A 19,772-nucleotide genomic window follows, 5' to 3' on the forward strand; every position below is an offset into this window, starting at 1 on the left:
TGTCATGACATTCGTATCCAGTACCATCCTTATGTATCAACGGGACTTTTAAATTTTAATTCTCTATCATTTCATGCTTGGATCATCATCAAATAAATTCATAAAATAAATTCATAATTGCTGGAAATTAACAGCATTAATAATAAATATTGAAATATTACATTTATTTACCGTAAACTTACCTCGGTACCAATTATAGCCAAATTCACCAACTTAGTCTTCAACTTTATTCTTCCCTTTGTCTAACCTCGAGTTTCGTACTTCTTGATCTAAAATAGTAAATTTAACTTATTTAATAATCACATTCATCAAAACAGCCCTCGACTCTAAATTTTTCAAAATTACAATTTTGCCCCTAAACTTTTACATATTTACATTTTTGCCCCAAGGCTCGGAAATTAAACTTCATCTCTTATTCTTATGTTTTATAACATTCTGAACATTTTTCCCTTCTATGGAAACATCAAATTCCCACTCTAACATGTACTTATGAACATTAGGTATTTTTACCGATTATGTCGTTTTACTCGTTTTCACTTAAAATCGCTTAGCAAAAGTTGTTTAACATAATTTCTAGCTTCATATTCTATCATAAAACATCAAAATAAACACTTTTCACCTATGGGTATTTTTCCAAATATAAACCCTAGGTTAAATTATTGCTAGAATAAGCTAAATTAAGCTACCGGGATCTCAAAAACATAAAGAACATTAAAAACGGGGCTTGGGATCACTTACTATGGAGCTTGGAAGCTTGAAAACCCTAACTATGGCTTCCCCCCTTGCTGATTTCGTTCATATGAAGAAGATGATGATTTTTGCCATCTTTTTCCCTTTTAATTCATTTTAATTACTAGATTACCAAATTGCCCCTAACTTAAAAATTTTCTATTTCACTTATCTCATGTCCATTTTTGTCTACCAAGTTACCAATGGTATAATTACCATATAAGGACCTCCAATTTAAAGTTTCATAACAATTGGACACCTCTAACATGTAGAACTCAACATTTGCACTTTTTACAATTTAGTCCTTTTGACTAAATTGAGTGCCCAAATGTCGAAATTTTCGAACGAAATTTTCAAAAAATCATTTTGTGAAATTGTAGACCATAAAAATATAAGAAAAATAAAATTTTTCTCATCGGATTTGTGGTTCCGAAACCACTGTTCCGATAACCTCAAATTTGGGCATTACAGAGAGAGAAAAATTAGAGGCGAAACCTACACCCACCGAAACTTGTTTTCTTTTTTATTTTATTTAATAATTTATTTAATAACTTTTATTTTAAGTAGATAGTTTTGATCTAGTTTTAGGTCGATAATTGATCTGGTGTTTGAACTTTGAGACTATTTGCACTTATTTTTTTCACATTGGTATTCATTAATTCTCCGATTTAGGAGATAGACTCAATCGTCTCACAACTTTTAGCATCAAATCAAGAAAGGGTACTTGGTTCAGTGTTAGACAGCATACCATCCGTGAATTTGTACGATTCGTAATTGTCATATTTGGTACAACGAAGAACAAATTGATGTGACTAATTGAGTGAGTGGTTAGATCCATCAAGGGAGTTAATGATCAAGTTTACACGACTCGTACAATTGAAGCCGCTAATTTGAGCTAGGTTATTTTAGTTGTAAGGTAGGCAAGGAATTAGATCGTGGAAGTTACTTTCAAGGTTATTTGCTTGGAAAGGGTTAGCTATCGGGTTGTTTCCGTAATTAATTTACTACTAAAGAAGAATTAGGAAGTTTGAGGTTGTTCATTGATCTTTATAATCAACTTATTGACCAAAGAAAAAAATGTATTATCTAGGATCAATTCCCGCAGTTAGTTTAAGAAAAAAACTAAAATTTAAAGTTTAATTGTTGATTCCATACATTGGGGACCAATTTGAATAAAAAGAAAAGCTGTTATGAAATTTCAATAAGAATGGAAAGTAGGAGGTCTCTAATGAATATGTGAAATCGGATTTTAATCCGAAGGTCTACTAATACAAGCTGTCTTTTCATATGACAATCCGACCTCGTAACAGTACTGTTTAGTGTGAGTTTAAACATTGAATGACCATTAAACAACATTTGCTTTTATTTTGCTTTACGTACAAAAACCACATGAGGATAATTATACAAAGTATATTAATGTAATTAATGAAATTATTTTATTAACCAATCTATTTAAAAAAATTACAAGTATACATAAACAAAAATACTACACTTAGAACACGAGATCCAACAATTGGTGATACAAAGATAAGTTATAATATATGAATATTGTTAACATGTAGAAGATCATGCGGATTGAATATACGAGCTCGGAGGGTCAATGTGAAAACATGATGAATCAATCGATTTGATTCGAAAATGGTATGTTAATATGGTTATATGTTATGAATCAAATAGAAATGTGAATATCAATCATGCTAATATGTTAATATGGTACGGTTAATTGAAACATGTGTATATTGATTCATATAGTATTCTTGGTCCTTTAGTTGCGTATGCTAATTGGTATATGGATTGAAATCTTGGTATGATTATATTGGCATATGGATTGGATAAATATCATATTTGAATTGAAAACTTGGTATTTTATGTGAAATTATTTAACTTGTACCCTTTTTACTTAAATCATGGAAGTACTACTGAACTTTATTACTCGATGTACAGTTTATTTTCTGTACGCATATTTAGGTACTTTTCGAGATCCTAAGTAGTGACTCCAGCATCCAGCTAGAGATCCTAGACGCATCAAAATTTGTAAAGCCTGTTTTTTGTTTTTTATACGGCATGTACCTAGGTTAAGTCGAGTTTTGTATAATATACTATCTTGTGAATTTTTGAAAGTTAGAATTGAAAGTTTCTGAGTAATGGCATAATGAAATAGTTGTATATGTATAATTTTGGTATATTTGATTTACATGAGATGATGTTAAGTTTAACTTATGTACATGAATTGGCTAAAATGGGCTAAATAGTTAGTAATATGTTAACTACATGTATGCTTGAATTTAATGGTAAAATGGTAGTAATATTTAAGCATAAATTGTATTAATGTTAAGGATGGAGCATTGAATTATGGAATGCTGTTTATTTGATTAAATGGAAGGGATAATTTGTACACATGAATGATAAAAACAGGTATCAAAATTTGACCATTACGATAAGATCTAGCCCATATGCCACACCACAACGTCAAGCAATGGTCGTTATGACAATGTCAAGTCATATGTGGCATCTCAATGAGGTATCCCCAATGTCGCGACATCAACTCAACTTTAAAAATATTACAAATTGGCCCTAATTCAATCTCAGGTTAGCAATAGAACTTTTGTAAGCTCGTATATGACTCAGAAACGAATGTATATCATATTTAATGTATGTATTGCTTGAAATTTAATTGTTTATATAAATCGAATATAGATTGATCGTAGTAGAGCTGATCATGGGCCGGGCCGAGTTCAGGTCGGGCTCAAATAAAAAATTAGGCTTGTTTGTTAAGCCCGACCCAAAAAAATGGGCCTAAAATTTTGTCCAAGCCCGACCCAGGTAAAAATGCTAAAAACTGGGCCAACCCAGCCGGCCTATATTAATTTTTATATTATTTTTATATAATTTTAAAATATATAGAATACATCAAAAATACTAAAAACATGAAAATAAATATTTCCCAACAAATTGAAAATAAATTTTAAAAAATATGTATAGTTAAATAACACTAAGATAGATGCAACTTAACAAGCAAATGTCTCTAAAATAATAACAAAATTAACAATAAAATAAGTTTTATACAATATTCAAATAATAACAATAAAATAGTAGCAACTAATGGTAACAAAATAAGGCGAAAATAACAAGAAAATAATATTTAAAAAAGCAATTTTTTTTGTCCTTTAGTGAATTCGGGTCACGCCGGGCCGGGTCCAGACCAAAAATACCTTACTCGAGGCCTGGCCCTTTTTTAAACGGGCTTTTTTTTGTCTTAGCCCATTTTTTGGGCTTATATTTTTGTCTAAACCCTCCCACATTTCGGGCGGGCCCTTAAGCTAGGCCGGGTGGCTCAACCCATGATCAGGTCTAGATCGTAGTTACGCTGACAACGAATGTAACAACTTATAGCTCGAATCCAACAATTGATTCAGGCATCAAAATGTTACAACTTGAGTTCGATTTAAAGTTGGACTAAAGGATATCCAAACTCTCCCCCACTCAAGCTTGCTTTGCGATTGAAAAAGTTTTTGCCTAAAACTTCTAACGCACTGGGATTCCAGTACAGCTGATCTTGTTAAAAATTTGTTTGCCTCCAAAAATATTAACAGTGATTGAGACAGCAGCCAGCTTATTTCTTCTGCATGTTAAATAAATAAATAGAAAATTAAAGAAATCATTCAGAAACATTACACTGTGCTGCCTTCAAGCAAGGAATGCTTGTAGTAGTCCGTGAATACATGAAAAGAATATGGATTGCTAAATATAAGAGAAAAGAAGCCACAACAACTTCACAAATCAAATCAACAGTCCCAACCCAACATCTCAAATAGTTGCCATGCTTCTTTTAGTATTTACATCAAGAAACTGACTTGAGTTGTGAATAAAATTGAATGAATGACTGAGGCAACCACAGACCTCCTTGCCTCAGGCTCAGGCACACGCACAGGCAGCGCTGGCTCCTTCCAGTTGTTGCCTTGCATTGCATCTACATCTGCCCTATATATGTTCTACATACAGACCTCACTTCTAGCTTCATGGGTTATGTCAGTTCCTGGAATCATCAATCGCATCTGAGGAGCTGCTGATCTTCCTGCTACCTCCTTGGCTTTTCTTGTTGGTGCTGGACTTTGAGTCGATGCGGACTGTCTTTGCTGAGAAGCAGTGACGCACGCGGATCTGATGGCTTTTTGTTTCTGTTGAGCAACTGCCGTTTATAGACACCGTCAATACCACTTCCTTATCACGAGTGTCTTCACACCACCAGTTCTGCGGGATGCCATCAACAAGATCTTCTAGGGTGTGGAATTCTTCATGATGGACCGCAACCTCCACAGACTGTTCTGGTTTGATGATGCCAGCAGCTGGTGTAACCTAAGGCAAAACGAGCACATAAGATAACAAACTCCACTTTCTTACAACTTGAAGATGGCTGGACTAGGATTAACTAGTTGGAATACCTCGAGCCACCGTGGAAAGCCAAAGGAGCCTCTTGGATGGTACTCAGCTGTGTCCTCCTCATCCTTCACAGTGGACTGACCTTCACAAACGATTCTAAATATAGCTTTGTCCTTTTCACATTTGTTGGTGATTCGGAGGATTGATGTGTCCTGGTTTTGAAGGACAATGTTGTTGGTGCTAACAACTGTTTCTGGGACATAACGTAATTCATCAAGAATAGCCTTAACTTTCTTATTCACCTGCAAGACTTCCCCAAACGCCTGTCTCCTTACTGATCTATCTACATGTGCTATTGTACTGTGGAATTTGCAACGCACTGGTTTGTGGTCGCTCTCCGTAACGTCCATGCAAGCCTCGTACCTAACCAATTACACATTAATTGCACTTGAGAAATGATATCAAAAGCAACGCCACAACATAACACTCTTTGTCAAGAAACTTACAGTAAAATAGAGGAGACTATCGGACATTCCAAACTGCACTCATCGACCGGTCCAGACCTGTTATCACGATATATCACTCTGTCACACCATGCAGGAATGCGCTTCTTTTCGCCAGAATCATAACCTTAAAAATGGGTGAAATAAACCGATTGTTGATTAGTAGTAGAAAGACTAGGCAAGCTAAGTAGGTGAATAAGTAATTGTTGTACCTGCCAAGCCAGGTCGGTGCCTTTCAAACTTGTAGGTGGGAGGGAATCTGATAATGGCCTCACGCATTCCTTGGAAAACCTTACCCGCTTTCATCTCTGCCCTCAGCTGATCCTTCTCTCTAAGCCAATCGAAGCATCTTTGAGAAACAAAGTCCCTAGCTTCATCATAAGATATACCAAACAGGCGATAGTTAAAGTCGCCAAGAAACACAACCATATCTGCTTCAGCTAAATCAAGCTTTGTTTCTTCAGTGTTAACACCTGCAGCCTGTGGAAATGTAGCCGTAGTAGTGATGTTGAAACACAGGTGAAAGGAAATATTAAGAAACATGCATAACTAAATAAATAATAAACTAGATATGAATGAAATAGAGCAGGGCAAGGGTGTTACATTTGTGACCCGAGTCGTTTGAACGGCAGCGGAGGCTCCAGCTGCAACAGAGAGCACCAGTGGCAAGCCAGAAGAATAAAGCAGCCTAAATAAATATGTGGAGAACGCAAGAGAGCAACAGAAAAACAGTAATCGCACCATACCAGCTGCATTATTGAGTAGATTCGATGAGCGGGAGAAGGACATATTTCGAAAGATATGATCGAAGTCTGCATTTCGGCGGTTTACTGCTTCCAAATGTGCAGCTAGGTGACAGTTAACAAAGCAGATTAACCGATCATACACTCTGATCCTCAAACCTACACCTCCCTGCACCACTCTTAAATCTTATATACTGAACCCGCGTAAGTCCATTAAAGACAACATGAAAATCAAAATGGAAAACCTTATTGCCAATAGCTCGACCGAAGCCACACGGAACTGCTGCCGCATCAATGTCCCCAACATGTGTTCTAATACTCTTCCTTACCCTGAGTGACAATAAAATTATTATAAATGATTTTAGATAGCAAATGCAAAAGGATAATTTAAGCAAGGTGTTATGTTGACGTAATAGCCACTTACCAAAGAGAAACCAGCAATCCTGCCAGCTGCCTCGAACCCATCCGTTCAAATGTTGTGTTTTCATCCAAGGCCTTTCCAATTGTGTCAAGCCACCAATGCCCAATAGAACTCCCTTCGAGTCCTACCTACACTTAGATACAAGAGGTTATCGAATAGAATACATGCGTATAAACAACTACTACGACTTTAAACCAGTTGAAATATCTAATCAACCTTTCTTTTTTACTTTAACAACCATGTATGAAATATTCTGATTTAATTGATTTGGAATGTTTTGACAATGTTAAATGAATGAATTAAAACTAGTAATGCATACAAAAATAAATGTTAACGAAGAACCAGTAGATTAGGACATATGTTGTAATTTCAACAAGGTGACAGACCAGGCAGATGAGAACATTATAGATGATGACATGATATTGGTAAAATCTTACGGTTTCTTTAGCTGCAGACATTGCAAGGAAACCTGCACCCATTTCCACTTCTTGTAAGCCAACAACAACAATGCCAACGTCTGATACAACAGAACCCAACCATGACATGAGTGCTTCCTGAGAGGCTCTTCCTTGACCAACATTCCACGTTCCAACAAGCATCCTGACATTGTCTTGTCTTGAGTAAATTGGTTCTTTTTCTGCTAGGTCTGTTCGTAATAAGCTATCAATTGGCCCTGGAGATGAGATGCTCCACCCACGTATACCCCCGTGAGTAGCCAAGCTGAAGATATAACCATCGCCAGCTGCCAATTTTATCACAGGACCGTTGTGAGCCATCCATCCGGCAACCAGGTTCCCCTCAAGATCCATCACCTGGACCATCCCACTAACATAGCCTACATAAATTCGTGCACCGAAAGCACAAAAGCACTGTACTGCACAAGGGTGGTGACTAACATCTTGCAAGCGAACTCCACTTCCATCCCACTGCACAAGTAGGCCATTCGTACATCCACTCCATATTGTCCCATCTGCAGCTAGTACTAGTGCTTCAGTCCTCTTATTGTCTTCTGCAAATGCCCCTGCTCCTCTTGTTGCAACTCTACGGACAGCATCTGCAGCTCCCATTATAGCATTCCGGGATCTTTGCAAAAAACCCCCAGATTTCTCCTTTTTAGAACTGGAAACAAATTTCACCTTCATCTCATCTTCTACGGCGCCTCCTTGATCTGAAGATGGCATGTCTACACGATTTTCAGTCTGACCCTCAATATTAAATACTTTGAGAAGCTCCTTCGTGCGAGCATCCCTGCACATTAAAGTCAGTCATCAATAGATTGTGCTGGCTTACAATATAAACTGGAAACTAACTATAAAACATTTACTCTTGCCGTTAAATTACATCCTTCAAGCTTTCAACACATGACACTAGCAGCGGTGGTGAATGGTAGAGGAGAACTTTGCTTGCGAAGTTTATAAATACATATCAAAATGTTAACCTCATATACAGAGAGTATAATTAATAATCATACGCCAAGCGTACCATAGCGAGAAGGAAAGAGGCTGAGCGCACCAAACTTTGGCTCTTACGCGGTCGGAAACCAAGCACTTGATATCCGAGGAAGAAATGTTACAGTTACCATTAACAGTGACTTGGCTTCTTAGGTCTATGAATGACCTCTCTACCAATAAAGCAGCCATGTGTTTTTCCTCAGGTCTAAGAGAGAGAGATTTTTCAATGGATTCCCATGGCCAAATCTTAATAACACCGCCCTCGCCACCTGACCACAAGTCACCTGAAGCCAAGCATTATGCTTAAAAAGTTAAAAAGCGCTTTTTGTTCATTTTTCATTAATATCTATAACGACTCAAATGACGTCATTTTTTATGAGAAGCCTTTGCAGTTGATAATCATTGTTAAGAAAATTGGAAAAGCGGGGGACAGAAAGGAAGAACGAAACACAGTGGATTAGTTAATATAATTACCATAGGAGCTCATGACAATAGAAAGAACAGAACCACGATGCGCCTGCCATGACAAGCCTTCCTTGAAAGGAGAAGGTTCATCCGCAGCGTGATCCATCTTCCAAGACCTAATTTTTCCATCCTTGTGTCCACTCCAAACCAACCTATTCGCGCTATCTACCAGCAAACAGATGGTAGGGGCGGTGTTGCCAGACTCCTGAAAGGGCGCAGCATCCTCATCACCCCTCCTCACTTTGGTACCAAGGCCAGGTTGATAAGCGTCCTGGAACCTCCAAAAGCGAACCCCACACTCTTGGCCTGCCCACAGCTGTTTGTCGGTGCAAGCGATGTTCCTCAAGAACTTCCCTACTTGAGTCTCCCTGAGAGGGTGGGGCCTGAGCTCGAGGCAAGGTGGGCGCCTGGGGTGGACGGTGGCGCGCATAGGGACCTTGAAAATACTGTTGGTACCTCCAGCTCCAATGAACTCAGGCAGAGGCTGGAAATTGCGGGAATCATCGGGGGGGCAGCCACTGTCCAAGGAGAGGTTCTGGTCGAGCCTCTGAGAGTGAGTGATAATATAATCTTCACCGGAGGCATTGTTGGAATTTCGGGCGAAGATGTCGTCATCGGAAGAGTCTTCGTTGTTGTAGTAATGGTCGGAGGGCTTGGGGATGTCATCTAGGCTGTGCTTGCGGACTTGGTGGTGACGCTTATGCGCGGAGTTGGCGCGTAGCTGCTGGCTGTAGGAATGCATCTTGCGTTGGGGAGGTGGGACGGAGGAGAGGCCGGCAAGGGCCTCTTTGTCCTTATCGTCGTCCTGGATGTTATGTTCATCCATTATTAATTAGGAATAAAAAAGTTTGGTTGTTACTACTAGTAGTAGATGTTAATGAATGAAAAATGAAGGTTGATTGACATGGATCAGAAGAGAAAAATGAAAATGGAAATGAGAATGAGAATGAAAAGCAAGGGAGAAATGGGAGGGAGAGAGTGCTAAGTGTAAGGGGACAGCGGAAAGGGAGGATCCATCATCTCGCATCTCACGTTCCAAAATTTGCATTAAAATTTTAAAGTGAGAGCGAAGAGTGAGGCAGGCGAGGCGGGAGAGGAGCTAATTAAGGACTGGATACGAATGGTTCTTTCCATCTCCATGCCATTCCATTCTACATATATACCAACTCATCATCATTCCCATACTACCTAAAACAAAAAACAAAACTCTTTACCTTGACTTCACCACCTATTGAGTTAATAATTTTGGCTCTAATTAATTTTTTTTTAAAATTGAATTAAACTAAGGGGCTTAATGAGACATTTAAAAAATAATAGGTAATTTAATTAATTTTTAAAAAAATTTAAGAAGTTTAATACGAATTTTCAAATATTCTGATTAGTATAATTAAAATTTTCAAAAAATTTAAAAAACTTAATTTTAAACACCTATTAATTTTTTTCAAAAATTTTGAACAGCTTATAAAGGAAACTTAAATTATATGTGGATTGGGGCAATAAAGGAAACATAAATTAAAGGGAAACGAAAGGAATATCATTTCCCAATTGAGTATCCATTCTTTTCCTTCAAAATTCACAATTTTTATTTATCATAAATTGGAAAAGAAATAAATAAACACATTATTAGATGCAATTCTACTACTAATTTTTCAACTCCGGGTAAATTATAGGTTTTGTCCATTTACTTTAATTTGATTTATTTTAGTTTTTATAGCTTTTGAATTGGTTAAAAGTTGTAAGAGTTGAACTAAAACTTTCACAACTTTTAATCGATAAAACTTTAATTTTTCCACTCAATCAAATTTTTATTTTAATGTAATCTATACATTTTAATTTTGTTATGATTATCATATTATCTCCATCAATTGTATATCTATACTTCTATACTATTATTTAAATTCGTAACTGAGTTCACAAGTCAACTAAACACCAACTCGATCAGAGAAATTACGAAAATATCATTTCATATTTGAAATAATTATATTGTTATGATGATAATTTTGACTTTTTCTTATTTTTAAAAATCAATAAAAATGTTATAAATATTTATATTTAAACTCATGCCCTCAACATATACAAAATCATTTCTTTACCACTTCAACCAAAGTTTTATTTTAATATTTTATACATTTCAATGTTATTATACAAGTTATTTCACCCACATTGTTTATATATATATATATATTATTTAAGTGTGTGACTGAGTTGGTATCACGAGTCAACTCGATCCAAACTCAAGAAAAATGAGAATACAATGATAAATATTGGAGTGAGTTTAGCATTCTTAATCTGTTGTATTTAGTTATTTAAAAATTTTTTTACTCATAATTTAAACGATTTTTTATGTTAATTGCATGCATATTGCAGATGTGTTAGTATTATTTGTCGGCCTGAACAGTTGCTGAGGCTAAACTATATGCTTGGAAGAAGTGGACACTTCTTCAAGCACCACGATAAACAGAAACAAAACAATGGGCACAAAGATTGTTTACGCAGTTCAATTTTTTAACGTTTGCAGAGCCTAGTTCAGTGAAAAATATTCATTATCTTCAACACTTATAACAAATGACCCTAAATCTATCACACACCTGTGATAATTTCCTCACATTTGCACATTAAAAACTAATACCCTTACCACTAAATTCACCCCTGTGAACTTAGCAAGTAAAAACACAACACAACAGATTTTACTATCACAATGCACTCAAAAAATAAAGTTCCTCACTTGAACAGATTAAGTGTTATATCATTCTATACAATAACCTATACAAGTCTATCAATTATATAGTGTAATGACCTGAAATTCACGGGCACCAGAAAAGTGAGTTATAGGGCCTCCGTCTTAGTGAAATAAGTTCGAAAATAATTATTAAAAATATTTATGAGCCTAGTGGTGTGTCTTAGGATCAAATTAAGTGAATTTAGCTTAATTTAGAGTAAGTAATAAAAAGGATTAAATTGAATAAATGGTAAAAGTTTAATTATAAAGCAATAGAAAATAAAAAGGATTAAAATGGGAATTAAGCCATTGACTACAAATGAGGTGGCATATTGGTGAAATAAAATCAAAGATTTTTTTTTAGGTTTTATATATTATAATGATTATTATTATGGTTTTATATTAAATTGTTATGATTATTTAATTGATAATATATTATAAATAAATTAAATAGAAAACAATTGTATGGTAATAAAATATACATGTGTAAGAATTGTATTGGTACATTTATAATTTAAATATTTAATTACTTATAATTTAAGTATAAAGATATTTTATAATTATTAATTGTATTAATTAAATCATGAAATTTTTATTTAATAAGCAAATTAGATAATGACATTTGTAATAATATAAATATGTACACTTGTTATATAATTATTAATTTACTTAATATTAAAGTAAAAGATATTTTAATATATTATATTAATATTATATTATGTTAATAAAATAATAAAGTATAAAAGAATTAAAGAAATAAAGAAACAAAAGGAAATAGAAACAGAATTGAAAACGGGAAGCAGGGGAGAAAAAGAGAAAGAAAAAGGGAAAGAAAAATAAAAGAGAAAACTAAGGATTTGAAGCTTGGAGTTAATTTGGTAAGTCAATTAAGTCCTTTTTAGTTAATTTTGATGTTTTAGGAGCTTTGAAACAAGATTTTGATGAAATTAAGTTGATAGTTCAAGAGTTCATATGTTTCCAAGTAGGGTTCATGTTGGAAAAATTATGAAATTAGGGATTTAATTGAATGAATTCTAAGTTAGAATTGATTAAGGGATTAAATTGTAAACTAGGCTATAAGTTTTATGTTGTAGGGACTAAATTGAAGAAATTTCGAAATTAGGGAAATATGCTGGAAATTTTATAGTTAAATATAAGTTTAGACAAAATTTGAATAGAAAAAGAGAGTGAATTGGATTAAGAAAATAATTAAGTTTAGTTAGGATTAAATTGGGAATAAGGTAGGAGTTGTTTAGAAATTTAATTATTTATTATAATTAATGCTGTAAATAATAATGTAAATTACTATTATTTTCGTAGCCAACAAAGAACCTGAAGTATCAGCATTGAAAGGAAAGGAGAAAGTCATCGAGGACTAAAACGGAAGAATTACGGTGTGTATTACTATAATTCAAATTTTAATTATTATTGATTGTTGAAATTTTAATTGTTATGTATGGTAAATAAGACTTGAGGTAAGTATGTGAAATTAATATGAATATTGAGTGAAAATGAAAGTGATATAAATTGAATCAAATTGAATTGAATAAGTGAATTATGGAATATGTGATTATTTGAAAAGTGAATTGATTGAAAATAAATAAATTGTGACAAATGTATGGTGTTGATGGTATACACTTGTGTGAAAATTAATTTGCATATGAATTAAGATAATAGATATTTGAATTGAATGAGTATTGAAAATTTTTGTGTAAATGAAATTGAAATTAGAAAAAGTAAAATAATACCCTATTAACTTGTCGGACTAGATTCGATACAAATGGCATGCCATTGGATTTGTGATGTGATGAAGAGATTGTAGTTCGGCCGAGAGGATGTTTATGTTATTATATACTTCGGTTTATCCGAATAGGCATTTAATGCCTTATTGGTGTGTTTGGGAGGATATATTATACCGGTGTGTTATGGAGGATTTACAATATTCCGGGTGTGTTTGGGTTGGATATTCTGGTGTGTTTGGATGGAATCCGCGTATCTGTCATAGTCCGAGCTTTGTTAATAGAGTAAATAATTGAAATGAAATTTTGAAAATGAGATTATTTGTTTTAGCACTATTGAAAAGTACGAGAAAGAATGTATGAAATAAATTATGAATTGAGTTAGTATGAGAAAAATGAATTATGAATTTAAGATTTATGAAGTAAAATAATTATATATAAAAGTAGTTTAAATAATTATAAAATTTATGGTTGATGTTTGTAATTTATTAATATTAAATAGTCTTGATTTATAGTAATACCACTGAGTATATCCATACTCAGCGTACGGTTGTTTCCGTGCGCAGGTTAGTAGAAGTTAAGTGTTCCGGCTCAGCATCCAGAACAATCCCGACTCCAACACAAATTTGGTGATGTATATTTTTCTTTTGGGTAAAGGTGGCATGTACATAGGTGTTATTTAGTCACTTGAATATGTATATTACTTTGGGTAGTGAAAGATGAATTATAAAATTTAGATGGTTAAATGAAATGGTAAGGAAAGTACATGATATTTTGATACAAGAACATTAAGTTGTTAAATGAATGAAGTTTTTAATCAATTTTGAATGATGCTATGATAGTTATTAAGTTAAAATTATGTTAATGATATAAATATTAGTTATATGAATGTGAAACATTGGTGTTGGTGATTTTGGTTTGAATTTGCAGGAGGTTTAGGTAAAAATAAGCAGAAATGCTGCCGAAATTTTTTTATAAAAAAAGAAAAAAAATTTGGAATACTCGAATAAGTCCCATTCTACTTTTAATACGTGTTTGAACTTCGAGAGTTCAAGATAGGGACTTAATTATTATATTACACTATGAAAGTTATATTAATTGTAAATTATTCGTAAGTTGTCTGATATGTCCGGTAATGTCTCATAACCTAGTTCCGGTAACGGTTTGAGGTTAGGGGGTGTTACATATAGAATATTTTAAGACATGCTAACATAAATAAGATCTATCATAATCCCTATTAAACTACAACTAAATAAATTGGATCTAATATAATAATAACAAACAAGGTAAACAAGGATTGTTGGTAGCTAAATCTTCGATGATTCGATTCAATCCAACTTACTTGATCCAATAGATTACATGAGTATAATTTGATCCTCCATATATGTTTTCTCAAGTGATATAATTTTCTTTAATAGGTTGGATACATTCCACAATATCAATATAGGCCAAATATTTTGTTCAATAAATTGCCATTAACACAAATATGAAAACAGTCTCGTCTGTTGTAGTTGGGGAGTGAACACTCCTTTAATCTGTCCATATTTTTCAACATTATTAGTTTCAAACCTTACACTGCACTATTTATTGCATGTTTTTTTAAACGCACAATTATGTTCTAAGTTTGTGGTTTCCACACACATACCCATATAATAAAAATTCTAATATTGACAATGTTATTGATTGGATTAGTGTCACATATCAACCCGACATCATCTCAAGATTGATGAGAGTATTTTTTTAAGTAAGTTACAACTCTACCTATGATTCAATTGTTTAATAAAACTTTTATTATTGAATTTTTTTTTCACCAACATGATAACATTTTGATATTTTGATAACATATTAAATAATATTACCTAAGACGATGACATTTAATGTTCTATAAAAAATGACAATATGAGCTAGAAAGTTATCGGAATAGATTTAATATATTTAATTACATGTATTTACGTATTTAAATTTAAGCGAATTTGATATTTTTTTAAAAATTTATTTGATAAATTATAAATTTATACATATTGCATATAAGTTACTATTAGCTTCAAAATGTTTCATTATTTATTGGATATTATTTTTAAACACACGTGTATTTTAAATTTGTTATTTCCCCAAACTTGTGTAATATAATTACTAATATTAATAATATCGTGGATTGAGTTGGTGTCATAATTTAAACTTTTTTTAAATTTCATAAATATTTCATACGTGTCATTATTATTAGTTTCAAACATTACCTTTCGTTATTTATTATATGTTATTTTTAAATGAACACCTGTGTTTTAAATACGTAATTTTCATACGTATACTCGTGTAATAAAATTTCTAATATATATTGATATAACACATTAATTTATACTATATTTATTAAAATTTATAGCCTAATTAAGTTAACTTATTAATATATATTTTTTTAGAAAAGTTAACTTATTAATAGTTCACATCATATTAACCATGTTTATAATGTATGTTAAATATATAAATAATATAAACAAATATCTCTATTGAAAACTTATTAATTTTTATAATAAAATATCTATGTGGAATTATACTTTAAACTTTGTACTATAACATTTTTTTGCATTTTTAAATTAAATATTTTTATTAATATTTAAATTCATAATTACTTTTTTATAATATGTCGATAAATAATAACATTTTATAACCAATTAATAATATAAACATAAAAATAGTAATACATAATTCATAGTACAAGTGAAAAATATTATGCATAAAATAATAAATTATATATAACATAAAAAAAATGATAACAAAAAGTAATTATAAGTTTTATAATTAAAATTGTCAAACTCTATATAACTTATTAACCAAGTAAAAAATTATATATTTATATAAATATCATAATGATTATAGTACCTAATTAAAATTATATAGTTATATTATAAATTATAATTTAAGAAATTAAGTTACGATTAAATTAAATTGAACTAAATATCTTCTTAAAAGTGTTACACTAAATTAATTAATAAAATTTATTGTAAAACATTATAATATTTATATTTTAAATAATTCATTTGTAAATGTGTATAGAAAAATGGAAATAGAGAATGAGACTAAAATTCCAGAAAACGCCATTTTTTTTGAAATTACAAAAACAAGTTGAATTTTTTAAAATTTACGGAAATGAACCGATTTTGATAAAATGCTTAGATAATAAGAACAAATTGTTGTGATATAAAATAATCTTTTATATGGTATGGTAATTTCAATTTAAGAAGAAAAATAATCTAACAGCAAAAAAGAATTTTATCTTATTGGTACATATTACAACTTACAAATTAAAGATGGAAATGACAACTAGCAGTTTACTCTGTCTCTAAATTACAATCACTTTCTGATTATATTTTCCTGTGTTTAAACGTTAAAAAGAAAGAAAAAATATAACATCATTCACATGTACTATCTCATGTGCAAGCCTTCTAATTCAGATGAACTTCGTGAATGAAAGTAATCGCCCTTTACCTTGAGCTCGAGCAACCCTAAGCATGGCTCCTCAATTAGCCAACGATCATTATCACAATTCATAGAGAAGAGTGGCCGACACCTCTTTTCCATCTGCCAAGCTTCTCTCTTCCCTGTTGAAGGAACCAGTACTTAGAAATCCTTGTGGCATTACGAGTTAATTAAATCACTAGCCCTAGATATGGCTAATGGTATTAAGAGAGTACATCCAAGTGGAAGCAAAGAGCAGAATAGAGGTCCAGAAAAGCCAGTAAAAAATTTAAGAAAGAACACTCAAAAAGGTCATTCTGAAAGGAACCTAGTACTGAGGCAAGGTAACAGTGTCATTGGCCAAAAGCATTATAATTGAATTCCTTATCATTAAAATATATTCAATCTTCTCTTCTGTTTGCCAAAAAAGGCATCAAATATAACCAAGAATAGAAATCTATACTAACGAATGTCCACCAGAAATTGGTGGGGCTCCAATAATCCCTTTCCCCTTTTCCTTCCTCTTCTGTTCCTTTTCTTTACTATTATTTACCACATACAGGATGGTCGTTCATAAATCTAATACAAACTATTATGATGGCATTGCACAAGGATTGTTCAATGTCATTTCTGACTAGGAGAAGTTATAGCATTCATGTTACCAACAAAGATCCTGTCCTCACCTCCAGTGAAGGTGTTATCTTATATATGCTGTGGAATCATGTAATAGGTTTGCTCCTTTAATGACACTGTGATATTTAGTGCACATTCTTGAAAGTCCAATTACAGCTCCATATGGGGCACAATATAGCTTTTGCAAGCTCAGACCGACAAGTTTACTGACAAAAAACAAGTTATCATACCTTTCTAGCTTCAATGGCCAATTCATTATCAACAATGGATACTGCCTTAAAGCCCATTGGATGCAAAACCTCTTCATAGCTGCATGGTTACAAAGTTCGACAGATTGTGAGGATCATCCTTACGTCAACAGATAATATATATATCCCTCCCTATTTGACCAGAATATTACTAGCAATGCCATGGAAACAGGACTAGAAAATGCTTTTAACATAATCTAGATAAAAGCATATAGAGGTGGCAGAAAACTACTCTTCAATTGATACTTTAAAAGGGGGTCCACCAGCATGATCATCCATCTGCAATCAAGGAATTATTATTTTTTTTTTACTTTCAGTGATGTATAGAGAGTAGAGTGGCAAAATCTCACTTCAATTACTACAAACTTGTGTAGATTGAAAGTTCTTCACAATCAGAGCTACTTATAATTGGGAAAGAACTGAAAACAACCATAAAAAGGTGGTTCCTCAATGAAAAAACAAGGAAAAAGAAGTAGAGGAAGAAATCATAAAACCAAAAAAGTGCTTACTGGAAACATCAATGTAACAAGTTCTCCATCTGGTTTTAAAAAGTTTTGGATTTGCTGAGCCCATGCTGATCTCATCTCCGGCAGAATGGCACAAAAAAACCTGCAGATTCCTACTATTGTGATGATCAAGAGATTTTCCTAATGGGATAATTGCCCCCCTAAAGATAACTTACGTGTAATCAAAAATAAGATCAAACAAGTCTGTAGGGCGCCAGGAGAAAAAATCTGCCTCTATGAAAGTAAAATTATCTGCATTTGGTAATGAGGAAGACATCTATATTGACAACCAAATATAAGCAATTTATCAGAATGAGTAAAACTAGCAAAATACCTAACACCAGAGCAATGATAGCATCCTATGGATCTTGTTAAAGTCGGAGGAGGGCACACTAACCTGCTTTGCTTTCTTTATGGCCTCCTCTGATATGTCCAGACCAACAACATAGCGTCCAGGGCATGCCATTGCCACCACATCATAGCCCTGCAGTTAAGTGACACGGTAATAGATATTTTTAAGGAATAAATAAATATAATGAAAATAATTGCAGAGCAGCAGAAAAGGTCGCACCAAATTTGACTAGTACATGAAGCTGTCGTTTAAAGCAATAAGGCATATTGCAAAGAATACAACTTACGGTGCCACATCCAGGGACGAGAACCCTGCCCATGGGGAGAGATCCAGAGTGATGCAGATGTAAAATAACAGGTGTGGGGCGACCTAAATCCCAAGGGGTGACTCCCTGCTTCCAGGACTCTTCCCAGCCAGCTAGAGATTAAGCGGAAAGATATCATGACATGGTGTATGAGTTGTGATCATTCTAAGTGATAAGCTTCATACAAGTTTTCTCAGAATAGCAAGACAATAAAATATTCCATTCCAAGAACCCATGTAGTAAAACTAGTCTAATACATAAGCTAAACCCGCAATTAATTACTTGAAAAATAAGAAAAAGAATACCAATTACCTACACAATAAAAAGCAAAGAGAAAAATGAAAGGAATCGAGATGGGAAATGGGGATGTGCGAGTGACTGTTGAGAGTTCGAAGGAGAAGTACCGGATGCGTCGGTTTTAACGATTTGTTGGAGTTTTTGAATGCGAGGGTTGGTTTGAACACTGCTGTCAGTAGTGCGGCTTCGATTGTTGTTGTCCATGGCAAGGGTTGGACCCAGAGGGCTGGATAGCACTGCCACACGCCGTATCCGGGGTGAGAAGAAGAGAGACCGCAACATATATTCAACTTTCGAAATTTTTCTTCAAGAAGAAAACAAAATTTAAAATTTATATAATTTTTTTATATATAATAAACCACACGCTACCCTTGTTTAAAATCATTTCCCTTCCCATCTCACATTTATACCCAAACACAGACGAAAACCATTGGTCGGCTTACTATTCCTGCCTGATTATTAACCTTCAACTACACAAACATTACATAATTTCATAAATATTATTTAATTTATTATCATAGCATTGATAATGTTGAATTCACTGATTGGATAAAAAATCAATAGTTTAATTTTCAAAAAATATATAAATTAATACATATTAATTTAATCAAATTAAAAAATTGATTAAACCAAAAATTGAACCAATTTTCAATATATATATAATTTTATTAATGATTTCTTTAATCCGAATCAATTAAACCAATGATCTTATCAATTTAATCATTGATCCAATTCTTAAAATACTAATAAACTGGGTTACATGAAGCCCTTCGCAAGAGATTGGAGTAACTCTTGCTGTTTTAAATGATGAGTTATAATTAGCTTTTTT

At 33.0% G+C, this 19,772-nt stretch overlaps 2 protein-coding genes across 12 annotated transcripts; both read right to left on the bottom strand.

Annotated features, from left to right (window-relative positions):
- Positions 1–4,448: 4,448 nt before the first annotated feature.
- LOC107933638 (type I inositol polyphosphate 5-phosphatase 12) lies at positions 4,449–9,750 on the bottom strand. 2 transcript variants are annotated; one of them, XM_041076880.1, is made up of 11 exons: positions 8,702–9,748; positions 8,259–8,511; positions 7,214–8,024; positions 6,780–6,904; positions 6,601–6,685; positions 6,359–6,524; positions 6,216–6,256; positions 5,825–6,092; positions 5,616–5,739; positions 5,172–5,532; positions 4,449–5,085 (listed from the first exon to the last, which is right to left on the bottom strand). In XM_041076880.1, exons 1-11 carry the CDS (start codon positions 9,516–9,518, stop codon positions 4,759–4,761), a joined length of 3,378 nt encoding a protein of 1,125 aa, XP_040932814.1. In that variant the 5' UTR covers positions 9,519–9,748; the 3' UTR covers positions 4,449–4,758. The 2 variants fall into 2 exon arrangements, with proteins under 2 accessions (XP_040932814.1, XP_040932813.1); XM_041076879.1 differs by having other exon boundaries at positions 6,216–6,524; positions 8,702–9,750.
- A 6,649-nt stretch (positions 9,751–16,399) lies between these two features.
- LOC107933601 (probable thiol methyltransferase 2) lies at positions 16,400–19,421 on the bottom strand. Of its 10 annotated transcripts, none has more exons than XM_016865859.2 (8): positions 19,051–19,421; positions 18,629–18,759; positions 18,388–18,474; positions 18,167–18,267; positions 17,994–18,093; positions 17,717–17,763; positions 17,467–17,545; positions 16,400–16,746 (listed from the first exon to the last, which is right to left on the bottom strand). In XM_016865859.2, the coding sequence occupies exons 1-8, from the start codon at positions 19,223–19,225 to the stop codon at positions 16,693–16,695; spliced, it is 774 nt and encodes a 257-aa protein (XP_016721348.1). In that variant the 5' UTR covers positions 19,226–19,421; the 3' UTR covers positions 16,400–16,692. The 10 variants fall into 10 exon arrangements, 5 of the variants coding, with proteins under 5 accessions (XP_016721348.1, XP_016721349.1, XP_016721350.1 ...); XR_005901260.1 differs by lacking the exon at positions 16,400–16,746 and adding an exon at positions 17,835–17,903 and having other exon boundaries at positions 17,461–17,545; positions 17,994–18,106; XM_016865860.2 differs by lacking the exon at positions 17,717–17,763 and having other exon boundaries at positions 17,994–18,106.
- Between the last annotated feature and the right edge of the window lie 351 nt (positions 19,422–19,772).

This window comes from Gossypium hirsutum, chromosome A09, assembly GCF_007990345.1.
Source record: "Gossypium hirsutum isolate 1008001.06 chromosome A09, Gossypium_hirsutum_v2.1, whole genome shotgun sequence".
NCBI lineage: Eukaryota > Viridiplantae > Streptophyta > Magnoliopsida > Malvales > Malvaceae > Gossypium > Gossypium hirsutum.

Excerpts from the sequence above, each read along its gene's own strand:
- LOC107933638 (XM_041076879.1), bottom strand. The coding sequence starts at position 9,518 with ATGGATGAACATAACATCCAGGACGACGATAAGGACAAAGAGGCCCTT. Across the intron at positions 8,512-8,701 it reads TATTGTCATGAGCTCCTATG|GTGACTTGTGGTCAGGTGGC; the intron begins GTAATTATATTA and ends GCTTGGCTTCAG. Across the intron at positions 5,533-5,615 it reads ATAGTCTCCTCTATTTTACT|GTACGAGGCTTGCATGGACG; the intron begins GTAAGTTTCTTG and ends GTAATTGGTTAG.
- LOC107933601 (XM_016865859.2), bottom strand. The coding sequence starts at position 19,225 with ATGTTGCGGTCTCTCTTCTTCTCACCCCGGATACGGCGTGTGGCAGTG. Across the intron at positions 17,546-17,716 it reads TTTAAAGTATCAATTGAAGA|CTATGAAGAGGTTTTGCATC; the intron begins GTAGTTTTCTGC and ends GTAACCATGCAG. Across the intron at positions 16,747-17,466 it reads TGGCCATTGAAGCTAGAAAG|GGAAGAGAGAAGCTTGGCAG; the intron begins GTATGATAACTT and ends TTCCTTCAACAG.